This window comes from Chiloscyllium plagiosum, chromosome 18, assembly GCF_004010195.1.
Source record: "Chiloscyllium plagiosum isolate BGI_BamShark_2017 chromosome 18, ASM401019v2, whole genome shotgun sequence".
Classification (NCBI taxonomy): Eukaryota; Metazoa; Chordata; class Chondrichthyes; order Orectolobiformes; family Hemiscylliidae; genus Chiloscyllium; species Chiloscyllium plagiosum.
Genome location: NC_057727.1, coordinates 31,814,183 through 31,838,630, shown reverse-complemented (window position 1 = coordinate 31,838,630; position 24,448 = coordinate 31,814,183). Strand labels below are relative to the sequence as shown.

The following is a 24,448-nucleotide window of genomic DNA, read 5'->3' as shown; positions in this document are numbered from 1 at the left end:
TGTGGCACCAATAAACGTCATGGCCTTCTTTTGGATGTTGTCTGATCACATTCTTCTCTGTAGTCGCCAAGTCAAGCTCTTGGAAGAAGTCCTCCCCGTCTACAGCCTTGGACGGCTTCTCAAATAATGACCTCGGTGCGCCAGCCGCCCCCTTTTATACGGAGTGCAGCCAGTCGCCCGCTGATTGGCCACTGTGCCGCCGTGGCCCCGCCCTCCTGTGCGCGAGGAGAAGAGGCAGAGAGAGCATGGCGCAGGGACATTAGAGAGGAGGCCGCGCTGCTGCTGTTGTTCACAGACACAAATATATATATTTATGAAGCGATATATATATATATACTGTACATACACAGCCGCTCTCACATCGGGTACAAAACAAAATGGCTTCTCATAGCGACACTGAAGAGAAAGGAGCCCCGATTCTGAGAGAGGACGATCGGGAGAGGCACGCGAGCAGTGAGAGCGGTCTCAGAGCCGGCGGCAAGGCGAAGCCATCGTCTCTCCTTCGAAACGCCTCGAAACCCAAACAACAAAATGGCGAACAAGCGAGCGGGCCGCAGGCAGGAAGCGGCGGCCCCGGGCTGCTCCGAGCCGACACGGCTCCTGCTCCTCAAACGTTCGCTGCAGAAAGCGAGGAGCACGGAGTTCAGAAAACCGCCGAAGATCATGTTCGGAAGAGTTTTCAGATCCCCAAGAAGAACAAAGAAAAGAAAGGTGCTTTAATGTCTTAACACGCAGCGCTATTTGCTTCTTGATGCTGGCCAGCAATTCATGTGCTCGTTGCTGGGAAGTGGCAGAGCACCATTTTATTTGACAGGGGTCGTTAGCAAATAAGAACATAAATACCCAATTTCTGCTTCTGACTCTTGGGACAGGTAAGTGGACCATAAGGCCAGCATGTGGTCTATGGTCAGAAATGTGGAAATCGATTCTTGTTATGGTTACCTACCAGATCTTCATGGTAGCTCCAACCATATAGGGCTCTCGCTTTTATGAGGTCTGCTGGAGAGACTGCTTACTTACACTCCACATTTCATCTTCATCCGCATTGATGCAGTGGAGAGTTGGGGCATTATTGACCCTTTCCGTTCGATTTTATTCGAAGGAACATCCATTTCTTTGTCTCGTTAATCTGGCCATACGACTGACTTGATTCGTCCTGGCCACATGTAAAGGTTTGGGCCTGGTGGAAGACGCTGGAGACGTGGTGATTGGTTCCTTGAAATAGTTCCTTTTGCATGCCCTAAATGCCATTGGAGTTGTCGAGGCTTGGATGGGATAATCCGGTGGTTTCCTTTTGTACCTAATTTTCGGCTTTGAAAAGCTACCAAATTTGGGAAGTCAGCATCAGTTCTTCAATACTAGTTTATTGCTTACAGTTAAGAGGAAGCTCTTTTGTAATGTCTATAATCTAACTTTATTACCAGTGGTGTACAAGATGTAATTATACATTCACCGGATTCAAAGCTATAATAAAATATCTTGCGGCCGTTGATGTAAGTTTCTTGAAGGATTTATGATTTCTTTCTGTTTCATTATTCTTGAAATCGTTGAATGAAGGAGACTGTTCAGCCCATTGTGCCAACACCAGCCCTTCAAGAGAGTTGTCCAGTTTGAGTCATACTGTTTCTTCCTTCCCTCATTGCCCTACAAATGTTCCCTTTTCACATATATGTTCAATTTTTTAAAGATAACATTTACTGTGTTTCTACCATTGATGTGTCAAATATTTCTTTGTCTCCCTGGTATTTTCTACAATTTTTTTTTAAGTCCAGTAGCTGTTACACTTTAGATTAAAGTGTAATGTAGCATCTACTGATGATCTTGGACATAATAGCTTAGCACCGTTATTAATATGCATTTGGAGTAAGCAAGTAGAATGTCCTTCTTGACCAGTTGACAATTAACAGTGTGTGCACTACTATTGATATCTGGCCCAATTCGGCTCTTATGGTTACTTGTAGTTATCATGTCAAAATTTGGAGATTTATTAATCTTAATGTAAACTAATCTGTTGTCATTGCCCTTCTTTCAAGCGAGGTAAAAATCCTTAACTCCACTGCCCTTGCAAACTCCTGTCCCTACCCTCAAACTCCCTTTCTCTCCAAAGACTGTTCTCATCTTTCTTGGAACTTTTGTGTGAATCCTTTCAATCAAGCTTCTACCCAGCTCACAGTACTGAACAAGCTGTGAACTGAATCATAAGTATGAGCAACAGTGTTAAACTTAGATCCCACTCTGTTCAACCCATCTGCAGTGCCTGTTATAATTGACACTACCATCCTCTCTCAGCACCTCTCCATTATCAGCTTAGCTGGTTGAGACTGCACTCACCAAGTTCCACTTTTAAATATCTAATCATAGCCAGAAGATTACTTTGAATGGCTTATATTCCTCCTCTTATACTTTATCTCCAGTAGCTGCCTGGGCTCTCCTTGGTCTCCTCCTAGTTCTAACTTACAGTACATCACCACCACCACCTAAGAAGACCATAAGAAATAAGGTCATCTCACCCAACTCTTCCATTTTTGCTAATTTATCCTGTTCAAAATCCAGTACTGGATGAGCAGAAATTTCTTTGTTAGTCTGTGGTAAGACTGATGTCATTGTTTTAGTTCCCACTCCAAACACTCTCTTCTTTCCCCCTAGCAACAGTCTTGAAATTACGCCAGTCTGTTTGCTTAGTTTACTCTGAGATGAGGTTTCTCTCACCAAGACCACCTATTTCTATTTTCACAGTTGCCTGACATTGCTATGATTATACTTTATATGCAGAATCCTACATTCCTGACTTTGCTACACTAAACTCGACTATTCCAACACTTCCCGGTGTGTCTCCCAAATTCTCATCCCTAATTGTGTGATCATGCGATCTTTGATGTCATTCTGAACTCTGCTCCCCTTGTCCTTTACAGAGATTTATGACCTTGTGAACCTACAGTTGTCACATGATTGTGCATTGAATTTACAATTTCAAACTTGTTTCTAAATGCCTTCATAACTTTACCCTCATAATCTAATCTCCTTCACCCCTCACAATCCTCTGACACACCTGCACTTTGAATTCGGACTTATTTGCATCCCTGATTTTAAGTGCATCATGATTGATGGTCATGATTTCAGTTGCCTAGGCATTACTGCTTGTTCTATACCTCTCAACATAGATTCTCTCTCTTAAGACACTTTAAAACTTGTATCTTTGGCCAAATGTTTTACCATCTGACTTCATCTCATTTTGTAGCTTTGGGTCAATAATTCGGTGAATCACCTTGGGACTGGTCTTTGCTGGAAAATACCATATAAATGCATGTTATTCATTTTGCACAATATGACTGCAAATCTGCATTTTGAGGTAAATTATCATTGACTAATTACTAGGTGTATTTTAGCCAAGAAATAACTATTATTCCTATCTTCCCAGTTAATGCTTAAATTCCATGGGATCCAATTGAATTATTTAGTGATTTTATTGTTTCTCTTTGCAGTAACAGTGTAAGCAATGTGAAAATATTGGTCAGACATAAACTTTACACCGTCTTCCAAGTTTCCAATTTTCAGAGGCACTTTAATGAATCAGTTTGTGCATAAATAACTTTGAATTCAAACTTGGTTTGTGTAGCGCAATTGAAACCAAAAATTAGGCAAGTTCATGGTGCTTGCTATTATTTGATTTTTTTTAGAAAAACAATTCTCGGTAAAGAAGCGATGTATGCCATGAGTTGAGTTGTCATGAGTAGATGACCATTATTAGATTAGATTAGGCATTACAGTGTGGAAACAGGCCCTTTGGCCCAACAAGTCCACACCGACCCGCCAAAGCGCAACCCACCCATACCCCTACATTTACCCCTTACCTAACACTACGGGCAATTTAGCATGGCCAATTCACCTGACCTGCACATCTTTGGACTGTGGGAGGAAACCGGAGCACCCAGAGGAAACCCACGCAGACATGGGGAGAACGTGCAAACTCCACACAGTCAGTTGCCTGAGGCGGGAATTGAACCCAGGTCTCTGGCGCTGTGAGGCAGCAGTGCTAACCACTGTGCCACCGTGCTGCCCAAAATGCTACTCTTCACTATTGTTCTTGCAAAAATGGGAGCTCATTGTCAAAAAACAAAAATGCTAGATTTGTGTTGTAATTTATGGGTGAATGTCATTGGCCACTTAGGGCTAATAGTTTGTAAGAGCACTGACAATGATGGAGTTCCTATGTTTTGGTCCATAGGACCTTGAAAACCTAGAAAGGAAACAACTGAACTGTCAGTCTAATTCTTGCATGCAGTAAGTCAATTCCAGGGGCTTTCTAAAGAAAACTCTCGTTCCCTCAAAACAATCTTCCTGTCCTGCTTTCTGTCTCTATCCCGTTTGCCCTATTTTGTTATGACATTGTTTGTTTGTTTGTTTGTTTATATTTAAATGTAATTGGTTACGGAGATGGACAATTTAACCCGAAAGTCATGAGTATCCAGATATACTGTTGATGTTGCCTTGCCACTATCAATTTCCACTCATTACATTTTAGCACTATAAATAACCCTACCTGAAGAGTCAATAAATAAATATTTTAAAATTGGGCTTTGTGTGAAGTGTTCTACTTCTGGGCTATTGAAATGAATGATCTGATTAACTTTGTTAAAGCATGGATGTTTGTGAGGCTAACCACCTTGTAAACAAATTTACTATGTACAGTTTATGGTTGATTCCTGATTACAGTGGAAGTGGATAATATATTGTAGCCAGCTGCTTGGAACTTGCATAAGCTTGAAAAAGTGCTGGCCGAAACGCTGGCAGCAGTGGTGAAAAGAGAAACAGTTTCAAGTTCTTTGACTATTCTTTGGAAATGAAAGGAGCTGTAAAATTATGGGTTTTATACTGTTGAAAAGGAGTCTGTTGGTCAGATAGTGAGTGTGCCCAGGGCAATAGACAAAGTGAGTGATAATGTGGAAATGGAGAAATAGGTACGTAAAATAGGTGTGAATGTTAGCTGTGAAAAGGAGAAAATAGGCCCGACTTGCTGATAGCAAAGTCAACGAGACATGAAACAAAACATAGCTGGGGAAGGGTGCAGAATGTAAGAAACATTGGAGTACAGGCATCTTACTCTGACATTGTGGAACTCAATATTTGAGTTCTAGAAGCTGTAAAGTGCCTAACTAGAAAGTGAGGTGTTGTTCCTCCAATTTGCATTCAGCTTTGGAAAACTGCAGCAGGCCAACAACAAAAGTGTGAGCAAAAAACTGAATGAACTGGAGATCTCGAACAAAAACACAAATTGCTGAAAAATCTCTGGTCTGGCAGCATCTGTAGAGAGAAATCAGAGTTAATGTTTTGGGACCCCTGATGGAGGATGGACATGTAGAGGGATTGCATGCCCATGAAGAGGAGGCAGCTCAGGACTGTTACCTGGAAACTATGGAACCTTGCAACATACTTGAAGTTGATTTTGTGGTTGTAATTTGTGTTGCTTATGTGCTGGATAATTTAGGGGGGTGAAATATATAATTTATGTATTGACTTGCTGAGTTTTCTTAAAAATACGAAGGTATCTAGCAGGTAGCCTTTCAAAGTACTCAGGAAATTAGAATATGATTAATTTGTTGTTACCTCTCGTTTCATCAGTGATTTCATGGTAATATTAGCTTCACTATGCATTACCTGTGTATTAACTTCATATTTTAAAAAATAATCCTGCCAGCATTTTTAAATAGTCTTGCTTTGCCCATTTGAAATGTGTTTCTTCAGGATTGTCTTGTACTAAAGTGTTCAAAAAAACACTTGTATATACCAGACCTGTAAGAAAGTGAAGTCATTTTCAGGTACAATATTAAAGTTACTTCTTCGTTGTTGCTGATATTAATAATAATGATATTAATTTGTGTTAGAATCCTCACTTAAAATTGACAGCATGTAGTTAAGAATTAGGAGACCACCAAGAATGGATGTCTGGAGGACATGAGGTAATTCTTTGGGAGCAGGAAGAGGAGACATTGCAAGTGATTATTAGATAGGAATCAAATCAGGTAAGAGCTGTGGTGACAACCAGGTCAATGGTAGCAGTCAGGTCTGAGAGAAAATATGCTTTATTTGGGCGGCACGGTGGCTCAGTGGTTAGCACTGCTGCCTCACAGCGCCAGGGACCTGAGTTCAATTCCCGCCTCCAGGCAACTGTCTGTGTGGCGTTTGCACATTCTCCCCGTGTCTGCGTGGGTTTCCTCAGGGTGTTCCGGTTTCCTCCCACAGTCCAAAGATGAGCAGGTTAGGTGAATTGGCCATGCTAAATTGTCCATAGTGTTTGGTGTAGGGGAATGGGTCTGCGTGTGTTGCTGTTCGGAAGATCGGTGTGGACTTGTTGGGCCGAAGGACCTGTTTCCGCACTGTAGGGAATCTAATCTAACTTCATCCAAGTTTTAAAAAAAGAAAAAGCTTTGGCACAGTCACATGAGATGACTTTGGTACAAAAGCAAGGGTGGAAACCAGATTGGAAAGCATTTAAACATGGAGTTCTGGGAAAGATGGAAGCAGATTTGTGAAGATAACAACATGTATGAAAACTTTGAAGATAAAAGAAGGTTGCAGATTGGACGGTGGGGTCATTGATTCTTTTCAGAGTGGCAACCCTTGCAGATTTGAGGAGGAAAAAGAACAGCTGAAGAGAGTTAGCCATTTACAGTATAATTGAACAGGCGGATCGGGAAGGAAAATTGGATGATCTGCAGTTTTGTGAAAATAGGATTGAGGGAGGAGTGGAGTTCCATATGTCAGATGAGCAGAGAGTGAGTATAAAAATAGATGAGAGACAGACAAACTAAAGAAAGCTCCATTTTTACGGCTACTTCGTTTGGAGGCATTACAGGAAGTTATCGCTAGGTGAGATGGTGAAACGAAGGGATGTGGAAGGGGCAATTGATCAGATTATTTCAGTCTTGATACAAAGTCTGTGAACTCCTGGCATTTGTTGGAGGTGAGGGCAAAGAGACAGGGGAGAGATATTTTTAGACTGCTTTCAGTTGAGGAAGAAGCCTGTGGCCACCTTTTTGCATTTCAGGGTGGTCTTGGAATTGTCAGAAGTAGTACTGTGAAACTTGATATATCTACAACATTGTATTAAAAACGTTATGTATTAACTGCAACATTGGAAAATTGTTTTGCATCAGTTTCCAGGCTTGAAATGTATCAGGTGAATAGCAATAGAACTGTCATTTGATGTTCAAGCTTTGCAACTTTTCCCAGTGCTTAGAATTAAAATGAAATGTCTTCATGTAGAATTTTGCAACACAGGAGGGCATTTAGTAATTTGAAAGAGATCAAATAATCCCTCTGCTGTTTTCCCATTGTCCTACATTTTTCTCTCCTTCATGTACTTACTGAATTACCTTATGAAAGGTACCGTTAGGTAACTTCACTTGGCTAAAAATTCTCACCATTGACCAGTTAATTGTCTTCTCAATTAATGTTCCTGTTTTGATTATTCTGTCAGTGCAAATGTTAAACAAATTATTAAGACCCATTATAGGTTTGGACTCCTTTTATTAATTTGCCCTGAACTATCTCTGCTCTGAGGAGACCAATTTCTGCTGCTTCAGTCTTGTCCTACCACCTTCAAAAATATGATTATTTTGAGAGAATATATTTTATATTGCTTCAAAGTATCCTGCTGCGATCAAATGCAAGTTGCTTTAGGTTATATATACATAGGCGCACCTTCAATCAAATACTTCAGTACTAAGCAACAGTTACTGTTTAGTGCATTGATACAAACAACCATGAAAAGGGAATTCAATATAATGTGTGATTTTAATTTTCTGCACAGGAAGCAGCACATGTGATGAGTAAACTAAAGTTCCCAAAGGCTTTGTAGCTAGATATCTTGCTTCATAGTTGACTATAGCAGGGCAGGATGAACTTGTATGTTAACCAGTATTGCTCACTATCAGTTGTATAATAGTCAAGTCGGACATGGTTCGGTAGTTCAAACTGAAGACCAGTGAAGACGAGAAAGCATTGTCTTAATGTTGCTATTATTTAGATACACTTTTCTTTCTAAATTGAAATGATAGGAAAATTAGAGAGCTGGTGTAATTTCTTCTAGTAGCCAGAATCTATAGTTACATCATGAAGACTCATGTGTCAAAATTTCTCTTTAATTTTATCTGTCAACAAAAAACAAATCGAAAAATCTTGAGCAAGTTTGTAGAGTCATATAACATTGAAACAGACCCTTCAGCCCACCGGCTGTGCTAACCAGCAAACATCAAATTACAGTAATCCACATTTATCTGCACTTTGTCCATAGCCTACCATGCCCTGGCATTTTAAGTGCTCATCCAGATACTTGAATGTTATGAGAGTACCAGATTTCATCATCCTCTCAGGCAACATGTTCCATATTTGTTGGAAGAGACTTCTCAGTAAGGTTTTCAGCAACTAGGAGAAAGTGAGGACTGCAGATGCTGGAGAGTCAGAGTAAAAAACTGTGGTGCTGGTAAAGTACAGCAGGTCAGGCAGCATCCAAGGAGCAGGGTAGTTGACTTTTCAGGCATATACCCATCATCAGGAATGTCCGAACCTCTGAGTGGAAAAAAAAATTCCACTGACCTGTTCAAAACCACTTTTCACCTTAAATTTGTCCCCTCTAGTCTTTGACATGTCTGCCACTGGGAAAATACTCTTTACTATTTCATAAGTAGAAAGTATGTAGTGTAAGGTTTTAAAGGACCTTAAACCTTGTGACGTCATCAAGATTTGAGTTAAACAAATCCATAGCTGGCAACGCATGATGTGATCAAGACATAGGAAATCTGCAAAGGAGTGTAGATGGATTGAGTGAGTAGGCAAAACCTCACAGGCCTATGTAGGAAAGTGTAATGGCAGCATTTTGGTAGGAAGAATCAGAAGGCATTATTATTTAAATAGCGGAAGATTCCTAAAAAGGATCTTTGAGTCATAGAGATGTACAGCATGGAATCAGAACCTTCGGTCCAACCCGTCCATGCCGACCAGATATCCCAACCCAATCTCGTCCCACCTGCGAGAACCTGGCCCATATCCCTCCAAACCCTTCCTATTCATATACCCATCCAAATGCCTCTTAAATGTTGCAATTGTACCAGCCTCCACCACTTTCTCTGGCAGCTCATTCCATACACGTACCACCCTCTGAGTGAAAAAGTTGCCCCTTAGGTCCCTTTTATATCTTTCCCCTCTCACCCTAAACCTATGCCCTCTAGTTCTGGACTCCCCAACCCCAGGGAAAAGACTTGGCCTATATATCCTATCCATGTCCTTCATAATTTTATAAACCTCTATAAGATCACCCCTCAGCTTCCGACACTCCAGGGAAAACAGCGTCCGCTTGTCCAGCCTCTCCCCATAGCTCAAATCCTCCAACCCTGGCAACATTCTTGTACATCTTTTCTGAACCCTTTCACGTTTCACAACATCTTTCCGATAGGAAGGAGACCAGAATTGCATGCAATATTCCAACAGTGGCCTAACCAATGTCCTGTACAGCCGCAACATGATCTCTCAACACTCTGACCAATAAAAGAAAGCATACCAAACGCCGACTTCACTTGATCTGGGTGTTACTGTGAATTATGTACAAAATATTACCATGCCAGTGCGGCAAGTAATTAGGAAGGCAAATTAAATTGCGATCTTTATTGGTGAGGGTTGGAGTTTAAAAGAATGAGAGGTGATCTTAATGAAATAAAATTTTCTGAGGGGGTTTGACTGGGTAAAGTTTGAGGTGTTTTCACTTGAGGAAATCTCAAACTCGGGGACATAATTACAAAGTAAGACAATATTCTTTTACAACTGAAATTCGAAGGAATTTCTTCTCAGGGTAGTGAATGCGTAGAGTTCTGCACCTCGGAGTTGAACAGGCTTGATCACTGGAAGTATGAAAGTGAAGGCAGATAGATTTTTAAAATATTGAGTTGAGGTCTGAGAGCAGCCAATATGAAATAGGAGTCAAAGCCTGGGCTAGTTGGCCATGAGTGTAAGAGTGGCCTTGTGTCCTTAAGAGTCTGATTGACTCTTGCTCCTGTTTCTTCAATTTCTGTAGTTAGGGTGCATTTTTCTTAGTGGCAGTTAAGTTTAAGGCATAACAAAGAAAACTTTGACTTCTGAAAAAAGGTGTTTAGGAAACATTTTGAGGTTTTTGTTTCCCTAACTTTGGTTTAAAAGTCCAGTAGGCCACTTATATACTTAATGTTCTTGTGCGCAAAAGTGAACTGATTTTTCTCTTTCTTATGGCAACGTGCTTCTTTTCGATGGTATGGTTGAGTTCAGGAATTTAGTTTGTGGAGAGGTTTGGATGTAAATCACATTCTGATGCATTAGTGCATTTTGCATCATTAAGTGAACTCCCAACAATGCAATGATTTCTGCAATGCTTATTGATAATTGCAGACTACAGTAACAAAAAAAGTTGCAAACTAGGGGAAATATAAAGTACCTACGCTGCTTTTATAATAATTGACTTTTTTTTTCAGAGCTTTGTCAGCTAGTACCAGTAGACTCCAGAGAATTTAAACAAGACATTTTGAAAATTCTTAATTCATCTTACTTGGATACCTCATCCAGTGCTAACTTCACTTATGTGAAAGCTAGTATGGTTCACAGTGAGCGATTAGAAAAAGAGGTTAGTATATTTGATCATTTTGATTGAATTTATTTTTTTTTCTGAATTGCATCCACATAGTTTTTTTTAAATTCCAGTACATGGAAAAAAGGAAGGAGCTGAGAAATGAAGGTCGAACTGAAAAGGAGTTGACAGAATCGTATGCATTCTTACTTCTTGACACTTCGCAAGTATGTATCACACCTTTATCTTGGGTGTTTTTTTTCCCAAAAGTAGCCTGATGTGCGCTGCTTTTGTATTACATATTGTTACTTGACCACTTAGCAGCTTAAAGTTTGTGCAGCAGACACATCTGCCTGTGTTAACCTCCCAACATGTTTGAGTCACGTCAAATCTAAGTACCTCCAACTCAAATTTGCACTCAATGAACATTTCTAATTGAATGCTAAGGGCAGCTTTAACTTAAAATTTGAAAGTTCTTTGTTTTAATTTCGGTGTTAATGCCAAATCAATTTGTAAAGATTCTTGATTTCATATTTTTTTAAGCAGCTTCACAAAACTGAGTACAAGTCTACACATATCAGTAACTAACTGCTGTAAGCAAATGGAAATGTCCATTTTAGAACGACTTAAGTTAATTGTTTGAGCATGTATGTACTTGATTATTATTTAAGTGCATTATATTTCCCTCATTGGAAATTTTGAACTGCATACCCATTGCTATGCATTTGAGCACTTTCACACGCAGTGGCAGTGAAGCCTAACTTGGTTGGTTCTGCACAAATTAAATACTAAGCATATAAAAATGTAACAGTATTGCAGGCAAGGGTTTAATTGTGTTTTGTATGAAGTCCAGGTCAGTGACATGGTGTCAATTTGTTCCAGCAAATATTTTTTGTTCACTAATCCTCTTGATTTGTCTAGACTCCCTGATCTGTGATGACATTAATCTGCCATCAGGCCATTAGAAAGTACAACCATGTCCCCCTAAATATGCCCCCTTCGACAAGGTGCAGCACATGCTGCTGCATAAGATAAGGATGCATAGTATTAGCGGTAGAGTATTAACGTGGATAGAGGATTGGTTGACTAACAGGAAGCAGTGTGGGGATAAATGAATGCTATTCTGGTTGGCAATCAGTGACTAGTGATATGCCTCAGGTATCAGTGTTGGGACCAATATTATTTACAATTTATATTGATGATTTGGAGTTGGGGACCACACGTACAGTGTCAAAATTTTCTGATAACGCTAAGATGAGTGGCAGAGCAAAGTGCAGAAGATTGTGAAACTTTGCAGAGGAACATAGATACATTGAGTGGACAGAGGTCTGGCAGATGGAATACAATGTTGGTCTGGCAGATGGAATACAATGTTGGTCTGGCAGATGGAATACAATGTTAGTAAATGTGAAGTCATACATTTTGGTAGGTGTAACAGCAAAATAGATTATTACTTGAATGGTAAAACGTTGTAGCATGCTGATTTGCAAAGGGACCTGGGTATCCTTTTGCATGAATCGCAGAAGGTTGGTCTGCAAGTACAACAAGTAATTAGGAAGGCAAATAAAATTTTGTCCTTCATTGCTAAAGGGGTTGAGTTTAAAAGCAGAGAAGTAATGTTACAGCTCTACAAGGTGCTGGTGAGGCCACACCCAGAGTACTGTGTGCAGATTTGGCCTCCTAACTTAAGAAAGGATGTACTGCCATTTGAGGGGGTGCAGAGGTGGTTCACTGGGTTGATTCCGGAGTTGAGGGGTTGGCTTATGAGAAGAGGCTGGGTAGATTTGGATTATATTCATTGAAATTCAGAAGAATGAGGGGGGATCTTATAGAAACATATACAATTATGAAGGGAAATGATAAAATTGAAATAGATAGCATGTTTCCACTGGTAAGTGAAACTAGGACAAGAGAGCATGGCCTCACACAGGTTTAGAACTGAACTGAGAAGGAACTTCTTTACCCACAGGGTTGTTAATCTGTGGAATTCTATCCCTAGGGAAGTAGTTGACACTACTTCGGTAATCGCTGTTAAAGCTAAGGTAGATTTTTTTTTGAAAAATAAAGGAATTAAGGGATATGGTGAAAACGTGGGTAAGTGGAGCTGAGTCCTTGAAAAGATTAGCCATGACCTTATTGAGTGGTGGAGCAAGCTTGAAGGGCCAGATGGCCTACTCCTGCTCCTAGTTCTTATGTTCTAAAAGCTGATGTTATCTTCCTTTCTTCTGAGGTCCTACAAAATTCTCTTTTGCTTGAATGTCACTCTATTTAATCCTTGTTTTGAGTTTTCCCAAATCAACTTTTTTCTCTACTGACAATGCTGAGACCTTGCTGATCTAAATGTATTAATATACAATATAACTGCAATTGTGATATGCATCCCTCCTCTTCATCTTTGCCCTCATTTCGTAATCTCCTTTTACAGCCATGGTGCTGTTGTTTTATAGCTTCACTGATATTGCCATTATAAGTTACGGGCGAGGTAATGGCAGTGTGGTAATGTGCTGGATGAGTAGTCTGGTGACCCAGGCCAATGCGCTAGAGGCATGGATTTGATTCACACTGAGCAGACAGTGAAATTTGAATTCCATTAATAAATCTGGAATTAAAAGCTAGAGCTACCACAACCATGTTGTTTGTGATAAAACCTTTCTAGTTCACTAATGTCCTTTTTAAGGAAAGAAAAGTCTACCATTACTGCTTGGTCTGACCTCAAGACCACAGTAATGGATCTAGCAATGGACCACTGAAACACCTACAAAATTGTACAGATTGCTGGAATCATTGAAGGCAAATCCAGTCCTGCCTGCTGATCTAGCAACGCCATACTTTGGAACGTCAAGGTTGGAGTAAGGTTAGGAACAATGTCCCACAGACTAGTCAAGGAACGTTTAGAAACGGAATCCTATTAACAGAATCATACTTTAGAGACAATGTCCCAGACACCACTATGACCAGGTTTCCCTCCAATTTTCATTTTGGCTGTGTGGCCCTCTGAAACATGTGCTGCAGCGCTGTCTGGAACTGGAATCAGTCTTTCTCAATGTTGAACACTCATTGGAAAAGGCACTGAGATGGGCAAGGGCACAGAATGTCCTCTGGTAGGGGTACGTTTATGTCTTTCACCATGAGTGGAGCAGGAGCACCACTGCTGACCAGGCTGGCCAAGTCTTAAAGAGCATAGTTGCTAGACTAGTTCTATGGCAGGTGGTGAGGGAACTAACATGGGGCAAAAACCTACATATCCTCATTCACCAATCTATTTGCCCCAGATAGAACTGCCAGAGATCTTGTCTTTTAAATTTGAGTGGGTTTTTTTGTAGAAGTGACAAAGGTGATTGAGGTTAGAACAATGTAGACTAAGTGAACTTTATAAAGCATTTGACAAGGTTCTTCATGGTAGGCTGGTCCAGAAGATTAAGTCACATGGGATGTGTGGTGAGTTGCTAAGTTGAATACAAAATTGGCTTGGTCATAGAAGACAGAGGGTGATTGTGAAGGGGTGTTCATCTGCCTGGAGGTCAACGACCAGTGGTATTCCGCAAGGTTTAGTGCTGAGACCTCTATTGTTTGTGTGATATATACATAAAATGATTTGCATGATGATGTAGGTCTGATTGATAAGTTTGCAGAACACTAAATTGGTGGAGTTGCTGATAGTGAGGAAGGTTGTCAAGTGGATACAGAAGGATATAAATCAGAAGGAAAGTTGGGCAGAGAAATGACAGATGGAATTTAATCCAGGTAAGCGTGAGATGATGCACTTTGGGAAGTCAGATGCAAGAGAAAAGTGTCCAGTAAATAGCAGGACCCTTACGAACATTGATTTACAGACCGATTTTGAGGTACTCCCTAAAAGTGGCAACGCAAGCAAATAAGGTGGTAAAGAAGGGGTGCAGCAAGCTTACCTTAATTGGTAGGGGCATTGAGTAATGAATTGAATCAGATTTGAGCTGTGTGTGTGTTGGTGGTGTGGACAGATGGCTTAGTGACTAACTCGTCAGTATTTCAGGAACCATGATTTTTATTTTTGCAACCATTATGAGATACTAACTTCAGAGTATTAATGGTAACTTGTAAGAGTTTTGTGAGTAGACAGATTAAACGTTGGAGAGCATCTGCTTTAAGTTAGAAAGGTCAGGAATTGATTTATTTTACTTAGGCGAAACACTGATTAGGTGGAAAGTGTTTGGTTTCAATTTTCAGAAATCCTTGTTGAAGTTAGATCTATAAAATAATTCTTCTTTTTAATCCCCTTTAGCATCTTGAATGCCTCAACTAAATCTCCTCTCATTCTTCTAAACTACAAAATTGGCTTGATGGTAGGAGACAGTTGTTTTGTGGACTGGAAGCCTATGATCACTGGTGTTCCGCAGGGATCAGTGCTGGGTCCACTGTTATTTGTATAAATGATTTGGATGAGGGTTTAGGAAACATAGTTCGTAAATTTGTGGAATACAGCAAAGTTGTTGGTATAGTGGACAGTGAGGAGTAGCAAATGGAGTTAATTTGGACAAATGAGAGGTGTTGCATTTTGGTAAGACAAACCAGGGCATGACTTACACAGTTAATGGTAGGGCCCTGGGGTGCGTTGTTGAACAGAGAGACCCAGGGGTTCAGGTACATAGTTCTTTGAAAGTTGGGTCACAGGTAGACAGGGTGGCCTTCATTGTTGAAACCACTGAGTTTAGGAGTTAGGGTGTCATGTTGCAGTTGTACAGGACATTTGGTGGGATCACGTTTGGATTACTGCATGCAGTTCTGGTCACCTTGCTGTAGGAAGGATATTGCTAAAATAGACTGAGTATTGAAAAGATTTGCATGGATGTTGTTGGGACTGGAGGGTTTGAGTTATATGGATAAGTTGGAACTTTATTCCCTAGAGTATAGGATGTTGAGGGGTGACCTTGTAGAGGTTTATAATATTATTAGGGGCATAGATAAGATGAATAGCAAAAGTCTTTTTCCTAGGATAGGGAGTTCAAAACTAGAAGGCATAATTTAAAAGTGAGAGGAGAAAATTTTAAAAGGAAACTGAGGGGCAGCATTTTCCCACCATGTATATGAAATGAACTGCCAGAGGAAGGGATAGATGCAACGTATTTGGAGAGGTACATAAGAAAGGTTTCAAGGCATATAGGCTAAACGTAGGCAACTGGGATTAGTTTACTTTGGGAAACTTGGTTGGCATGGGTGGGTTTGATCAAAGTCTGTTACTGTGCTGTATGACTGACTCTAGAGAGTATAGGTCTATACTGCTCCAATGTCTCTTCATAATATACACCCTTTATGGAATCAATCCAGTGAACTTCCTCTCTACTGCCTCCAATGCAATGAAGTCTCCCCAAAAGTAAGGGGACCTAAATTGTACACAACACTCCAGATGCTATCTCCCTAATGCCTTGCAAAGTTGTGTAGCACTTGCTTTGTTTTATAGCCTATTCCTTCATCAATAAATACCAAAATTCTATGCGTCTTATTACCTGCTGTTACCTACACACTCGTTTTCTGCAATTCATGCAGAAGGGCACTTGGATTCCTCTGCGTTGAAGCACTCTGAAGTTTCTCTTCATTTAGATAATTTGCCTTTCTGTTCCTCTGCCCAAAATTAATAACCTCACACTTAATTCACGTTAAACTTCATCTGCTAGATTTTGGACTATTCACCTCACATATCCATATCTATTTGTAAATTTCTTATTTCTTCATTGCAATTTTATTTCTCATCTATTTTAGTGTTACCTAAAATTTTGGCTATAGTACTTTCTATTCCTATGTTCAGATCCATAATATAGATTATGGGATCTAGGACTGAAACCTGTGACATCCTGCTAGTTACACCCAACCAGAGAAAGACTCATTTATCTCTGCTTTTTGCTAGTTAGCCAGTCCTCTAGCCAAGCTGATAAATTAGCCCTAATCCATATGAACTTCCCTTGTTATTAAAATTTTTTGCAGCACCTTGTCAGATGCCTTCTAGAAGTTCACATATACTATATCTATATATCCATTATTCACCTTGTTACATCTTCGAAGCAAATTAGTCAAATATGATTTGCCCCTTCATTAAGGCCATACTGACTCCATTGAATTGTGTTTTGACGTTTTAATTGCCCTCTTATTATTTCCATATTAATGGATTCTAGCAATTTCCCAGTTATGCTTGTTAAACTGACTGGTCTCTCCTTCCCTGCTTCCTGCCTTCTTCCCTTTTTGAATAAGGCATTCTATTAAAATGTTCCAAATCACTGGAACCTTGCCTACATGCAAGGAAGTTTGGAATATTATAACCAGTGGATCCATTATCCTTTCTGCCACTTCCTTTCAGACCGTAGAATGTACATCATCACACCCTGGGATTGTCTGTATTCAATCCCAATAGTTTGCTCATTTAGGTTATAAGTTGCCATTTTTCCGCCCATAAGAGATGTTTGCCCACCCATATCACTACATCAGTTCCAGCCCTTTTTGAGGTGATGTATCATGTACATAGGTAATATTTCAAGGTTTACGAACATCCCTACAACCATCTATTTGGCTTGTGGCTACAATTTCTGCTTGAAAATTAAGACTTTTTTAGAATACATTTCTGTAGGCATTTTGTCTCTTTCAGCTGATAGTCATGCAAAAATATTCACACTGGTAGAGTAATTTTGGTTTCCTTCCTTCATTCCTGTAGTGCATATAGTAATTGCCTTTCAGTGTCACCTCAGCTCAAAATATATTGGAGGCCCTGGAACTTATTTGCTATAGGAAATATGTGGTAATATCTAAAAACCATGTGATGATGACAATTATATGTACGTCCATGATATTCAGTGCTCCAGATAGAGAAGATTAATTTATACGTTATGTAGAGGATGCATATAGTGAAAACACTCCAAAGTATATATTTCATCTTTTAAAATTTTATCTATATATTTATAAATGAATTGATGGCTCTGGGATAACCGTATGTTTCCTCACCAGGTTCCCATTATTTGTGAAAGAGGATTGCCTGTGGGGCACTCAAAAGTAACAATTCTTGGAAATCCAGCAATGGGTAAAATAAAAAATTCTGAAGCATTTAAAGATGCATTGTATTTTCGATGACCTTTATGTTCTTGATGAAATTTCGAGCATTTAATTTTGATCATTAATCTAATGAAAACCTTTAAAAATAATGATTGAGAGTATAATGTTTGCACCCACCCCCCTCCAAATCACAGGTGTTTACCTTTCAAAATATTGTGACATACTTCAGCCCAATCCTTTGGATAGTGGAAGGAAGGCCGAGATGATGATTTTCAAAATCATAAAGGTAATGCCTGACTCTTAAAGCCAGCTGTTTCCTTATGTTTTCACTTTTCTCCCTTGTCTCCAGCATCATTATATCTCCTTTGCAATGAAATGTACTTATTATGTTGTTTTAATATTAGTTTGTAGAACAAGGAAGAAATACCAGTGTTGAAAGACATCTTTTGTCTTGTAATTATATTTGTTATAATTTCTAATGTGGTTGATGAATCTTCACGAATTATAAGGGAAGGCTTTGAATAGATGCTAATTGCAGATTGGTTTTTGTGTGAAAAGTACTGATTGACCTTCTGTGATCTGTTTGTGCGAGGGCCAAGAGATGTAGATCCTATCAAATTTTTCATTTGAAAATGGTGAACCATTTCATGATATGTTAACATATGTTTAATTTTTAACTTTAATTTCAATTCTTCAGGGAAAAGTAAAGGCTGTATTTGATAACACCACCAAGAATTTAACCCCTCCGACTCCGAAACATGATTGCCATGTGTTTAGAAACCTTAACCGGGTCACTTCACTGTTCACTTACAGAGCATTTGACCTTACACAGGTATCTTTACAAAATTTTATGCATCTGAAATAATAAGCATTTGACTTAATTTGTTCGTAATTTTTGAAGGTGCAAATTCAATTTATTGTTAATGCCAAATGATAGAAAATAATAGATAAATTAACTGTTTGCTTCACTGGGTTATTAACATTATACTTTGATTTTTCAGTTTTATCTTTATGAATTTGGAAATGAAGGCATGCGACAGTATCCCCGACATGTTTGCCCATATGCTGTGGTATCCTTTGTTTACAAGGAAAAGATTCCAAAAATACCAAAGCCGGTTGTGCTCAGGTAAGGAAAATGTGTGTGAAATTTACATTCTGTGAATTAACAGACTATCTGGAGCAGGCAGAACAAGCTGTCGGAGGGTGTATTAGTCATGAGCTGTCAGCCAACAGTGGCTGCTATGGGGCTCTGAAACTTTAGCAGCTGTGAGATCCTTTTAGTTTTTTTTTTAATTGATAGGCACAGTCTAGATGCATAATATTTGAGGCCTGATTCCTACTCCAAAAAATGCAGTGAAAAGGAAATTATTGAAAATACTGCCATAGCTTTTCTCATGTTCCACAGTTCTCATTGTATGTGGTCATTGCAATTTTCAAGCCTCGAAATGGAGTCACGGAGGGGAAAGTACTGGACCAGAGAAGTGCCCGGTATCAGCTCATGTAATGAGAACTTTGTAATCTTATTTGCAAACCGGTGCCATATGTTTTGGTTTTATCTGTAAGGAAGAATATTGCGTTAGATGAAATCAGCTGAGTCAGTACAGGTGTTGGCCTGAATCTTGAATTTCCTTGTGGATCATTATCTTGTTGGTTGATAATTTAACATACAGAAAATAATCTATGAATTTACAAATTATACTTTGACTCTCTCCTGTTCACCACCCTACTATAAAGCTACACAGTAGTAGAATTTGAATTGAGTAAAAATATCTGAAATTAAAGGCGTAACGATGACTAATGTCAACTATCGTCAGAACCAAAGTATTTCACTAGAGGTCTTCAGAGAAGAAAGTTGCTATCCTTACCCAGCCTGACTACACATGACTCCAGACTCTTAGCGAGGTGGTTGTCTCTTAAGTGCACTCTGAATGGTCCAGCAAGTCTCTCGGTTAAATAAGCCACAAGAAATGAAACAAGAAATGACACCGGACTGACCACCTGGCATTGACTAAGGCACTGGAAACTATGAAGGCATACATTGACCCTGCAAAGTCCTCCTTATTGACATGTGGGGGCTAGTGCCAAAATTGGAAAGCTGTCTTGCAGATTAGTCCAGCAACAGTTTAGCATAGTTATAATCTCAGAATTATATCTTACACACAACATCCCAAACACTAACATTACTATCCATGGGTATGTCCTGTACCACTGGCAGCAGAGGTAGTAGCAAAGTTGTTTAAGGTCAGGAGTGATCTGCATTAAGAGTCTTCAGCATTGTATCGAAGGGTCTGTTTCCATGCTGTACATCTCTATGACTCTGACCTAAAGTGAATCATGGGTAGGAGGTTTCCTGCTGATTAGCGCTGACCCCCTGTGAATCGGTATTCATTCATTTTGAACAGCACTTAGAGGAAGTACTGAGGTTGTAACAGTGATTATATTCTGGTGAGAGTCTTAAATGTCCACCACCAAAATTGGCTTGGAAACATCAATACTTACTGAGCTGGGTGAGCCCTAAAGTACATAGCTGCTAGTTTGGGTCAGCAGCAGGTGGTGAGAGAGCAAATACAAGGGAAAAGCATGCTGTACTTAATTCTCGTCCAGTCTGCTTGCTGCAACTGTCCATGATGGTATTGGTGAGAGTGACCACCGCACAGTCTTTGTGGAGATTAAGTCCAGTTTCAACATAAAAGTGCCCTTTAATGTGTTTTGTGACACTTATCACTGTGCTAAATGGGATAGACTACGATCGGGTATTTCAGCTCCAGACTGTATTTGCATGATGCACTGTGGACCAACAGCACAGTCGAATTGTACTCCAAAGCAACTTGCAACCTCATGGTACAGCAAAACACCAAATCTGCTATAGCCATCAAATTAGTAGATCAGTCCTGGCTCAATGAGCAGTGTCGGAGGGCATGCCATGTGCAGCAAAATGCAAATGTAAACATGAAGAGGATTCTGGGAGGACGGGAAAAATTTCTGGCTGTAACAACTCCTTTATCGAGGTATTTTAGGTGTTGAGGTGATTTCCTCGAATTCCAGGAGCAGCAGTTATTGTTTTATATGCTGTTGCATTGTTTTGGAATTTGGGAAAAAAAAGTCAAAACAACAGTTTTAAAAGGGAGAAGAACAAACACAGGAAGTACATGGTGAGGTCAGTGCAGGAGAGAGAGAGAGAGAAAGAAACTGACATAGAAGTGAACCTGCACAGTTATTGTCTTTGATTGAATTCATGTATCGCTGGACATCGGAGCGTGTCTGGGAAAATGAACAAACAGTGAAATTCACAACTGATCTTGGAGGAACTGTTTGGGCGAAGTTCACATCACAGAAACAGATAAGTATTGTTTTTAAGTGGGACCTACAGAAAGTCTGCAGTAGTGAGTAAAGTGGGTTCTTTCTTGATTATATGTTTTTTGAGATATGTCTCTTGATTAAACTTAAAATATAAGCCATAACTATTAATTTAACCTGGGGCAGTGTTTTGTAGAGGAATAATGGTGTTATTTTCTGGTCTGTAGTTTGTGAAGGAGCAAAAATGGCCTTTAGTAGAGTGATTTGCACTTCTTATCAGATGTGAGAGTTCAAAGAGAGTTGAGGGTTACTGTGGATTATATCTGCAATAAGTGCTGTTGGTTGCGGATCTTATCAGATCGAATGGATTGGTTGGAGAGACCGTTAGAAGCAACTAGGAATTTGCAACAGCAACAGTATATGATGGGGGGGGAAGGTCTCAGATACAGTCACATAGATGGGTTAACTCCAGGAAAGGTAAGAGAGGTAGGCAGCTAGTGCAGGAGCCTTATGTGGCTATACCAATTTCAAACAAGTATGCTGTTTTAGAAAATGTAGGGGTGATGGATTCTCAGGTGAACGTAGCAAGACCAGCCAAGTTTCTGGAAATGAGACTGGCTCCAATGCAATGAGGGATACGTCGCGTTCCAAAAGATCAATTGTGTTAAAGGACTCTCTAGTCCGAGGTACAGACAGATGTTTCTGTGGCCAGCAGCATAAAATCAGAATGGTGTGTTGCTTCCCTGGTGCCAGAGTCAAGGATGCCTCAGAGAGGGTGCAGAATGTTCTCGAGGGGGAGAGGGGCCAGCAAGAGGTCATTCTCCACTTTGGAACCAACGACATAGGAAGAGAAAAGATTTACATTCTAAAAGGAGATTGCAGAGAGTTAGGCAGTAATTTAAAAAGGAGGTCCTCAAGTGTAGTAATACCTGGATTACTCCCAGTGTTATGAACAAGTGAGGGCATGAATAGGAGGATAGAGCAGATGAATGCATTGCTGAGGAGCTGGTGTATCGGAGAAGGACTCACATTTTTGAACCATTGGAATCTCTTCTGGGGTAGAAGTGACCTGTACAAGAAGGACAGTTTGAACTGAGATTGGAAGGGGACTATATTGACAGTGAGATTTGCTAGAATTGCTCGGGAGGATTTAAGCTAGTAAGGCGGTGGGGTGGGACCGAGGAGATAGTGAGGAAAGACATCAATCTGAGACTGGTACAGTTGAGAACAGAAGAGAATCAAACAGTCATGGCAATCGGGGACAAGGTAGGACAAATAATTTAAACTGCATTTATTTCGATGCAAGGGGCCTAACAGGGAAGGCAGATGAACTCAGGGCATGGTTAGGAATATGGGACTGGGATATCATAGCAATTACAGAAACATGGCTCAGGGATGGGCAGGACTGGCAGCTTAATGTTCCGGGATACAAATGCTACAGGAAGGATAGAAAGGGAGGCAAGAGAGGCGGGGGAGTGTCTTTTTTGATAAGGGATAGCATTACAGCTGTGCTGAGGGAGGATATTCCTGGAAATACATCCAGGGAAGTTATTTGGGTGGAACTGAGAAATAAGAAAGGGATTATCACCTTATTGGAATTGTATTATAGACCCCCTAATAATCAGAGGGAAATTGAGAAACAAACTTGTAAGGAGATCTCGACTATCTGTAAGAATAATAGGGTGGTTATGGTAAGGGATTTTAACTTTCCAAACATAGACTGGGACTGCCATAGTATTAAGGGTTTAGATGGTGAAGGAATTTATTAAGTGTGTACAAGAAAATTTTCTGATTCAGTATGTGGATGTACCTACTAGAGAAGGTGCAAAAGTTGACTTACTCTTGGGAAATAAGGCAGGGCAGGTGACTGAGGTGTCAGTGGAGGAGCACTTTAGGGCCAGCGAACATAAATCTATTAGATTTCAAATAGTGGTGGAAAAGGATAGCCCAGATCTAAAAGTTGAAGTTCTAAATTGGCGAAAGACCAATTTTGATGGTATTGGGCAAGAACTTTCAAAAGCTAACTGGGGGCAGATGTTTGGAGGTAAAGGGACGGCTGGAAAATGGGAAGCCTTCAGAAATGAGATATCGAGAATCCAGAGAAAGTATATTCCTGTCAGGGTGAAAGGAAAGGCTGGTAGATATAGGGAATGTTGGATGACTAAAAAAATTGAGGGTTTGGTTAAGAAAAAGAAGGAAGCATATATAAGGTATAGACAGGATAGATCGAGTGAATCCTTAGAGTATAATAGGCAACTTTAGCAAATAGAGTTAAGGAGAATCCAAAGGGGTTTTACAAATACATTAAGGACAAAAGATAACTAGGGAGAGAATAGGGCCCCTCAAAGATCAATAAAGGCGGCCTTTGTGTGGAGCCGCAAAAAATGGGCGAGATACTAAAAGAGTAATTTGCATCATTATTTACTGTGGAAAAGGATATGGAAGGTATAGAAAGTAGTGAAATAGATGGTGACACCTTGCAAAATATCCATCTTACAAAGGAGGAAGTGCAGGATGTCTTGGAACACCTAAAGGTGGATAAATTTCCAGGACCTGATCGGGTGTACCCTAGAACTCTGTGGGAAGCTAGAGAAGTGATTTCTGGGCCTTTTGCTGAGGTATTTGTATCGTCGATAGTCACAGGTGAGGTGCCGGAAGACTGGAGGTGGGCAAATGTGCCACTGTTTAAGAAGGGTAGTAAGGACAAGCCAGGGAACTGTAGACCAGTGAGCCTGACGTCGGTGGTGGGCAAGTTGTTGGAGGAAATCCTGAGGGACAGGATGTCCACGTATTTGGAAAGGCAAGGACTGATTAGGGATCGTCAGCATGACTTTGTGTGTGGGAAATCATGTCTCACAAACTTGATTGAGTTTTTTTTTGAAGAAGTAACGAAGGATTGATAAGGGCAGAGCGGTAGATGTGATCTATATGGACTTCAGTAAGGCGTTCGACAAGGTTCCCCGCGGGAGACTGGTGAACAAGGTTAGATCTCATGGAATAAAGGGAGAACTAGCCATTTGGATACAGAACTGGCTCAAAGGTAGAAGACAGAGGATGGTGGTGGAGGGTTGTTTTTCAGGGTGGAGGCCTGTGTCATTTACATAAATGATTTGGATGCGAGCATAAGAGGTACAGTTAGTAAATTTGCAGATGACACCAAAATTGGAGGCGTAGTGGACAGCGAAGAGGGTTACCACCGATTACAACAGGATCTGGACCAGATGGGCTAATAGGCTGAGAAGTGGCAGATGGAGTTTAATTTGGAAAAATGCGAGATGCTGCATTTTGGGAAAGCAAATCTTAGCAGGACTTATACACTTAATGGTACGGAGTGTTGCTGATTAAAGAGATCTTGGAGTCCAGGTTCATAGCTCCTTGAAAATGGAGTCGCAGGTAGATGGGATAGTGAAGAAGGCATTTGGTATGCTTTCCTTTATTGGTCAGAGTATTGAGTACAGGAGTTGGGAGGTCATGTTGCGGCTGTACAGGACATTGATTAGGCCACTGTTGGAATATTGCATGCAAGTCTGGTCTCCTTCCTGTCGGAAA

At 40.2% G+C, this 24,448-nt stretch overlaps 1 protein-coding gene across 3 annotated transcripts in view; it reads left to right on the top strand.

Annotated features, from left to right (window-relative positions):
- The first annotated feature begins 210 nt into the window (after positions 1-210).
- Positions 211-24,448, top strand: part of tasora (transcription activation suppressor a) — a 55,779-nt gene continuing 31,541 nt past the window's right edge. For 2 of the 3 annotated variants that reach the window (XM_043708103.1, XM_043708102.1), the window contains exons 1-7: positions 214-711; positions 10,497-10,645; positions 10,723-10,815; positions 17,558-17,630; positions 17,797-17,888; positions 18,300-18,434; positions 18,604-18,728. In XM_043708103.1, the coding sequence (XP_043564038.1) occupies positions 378-711; positions 10,497-10,645; positions 10,723-10,815; positions 17,558-17,630; positions 17,797-17,888; positions 18,300-18,434; positions 18,604-18,728 (1,001 nt within the window). In that variant the 5' untranslated portion in view covers positions 214-377. Of the gene's footprint in view, positions 712-10,496; positions 10,646-10,722; positions 10,816-17,557; positions 17,631-17,796; positions 17,889-18,299; positions 18,435-18,603; positions 18,729-24,448 lie in introns of all 3 variants that reach the window. The other variant, XM_043708104.1, reaches the window with a different exon arrangement.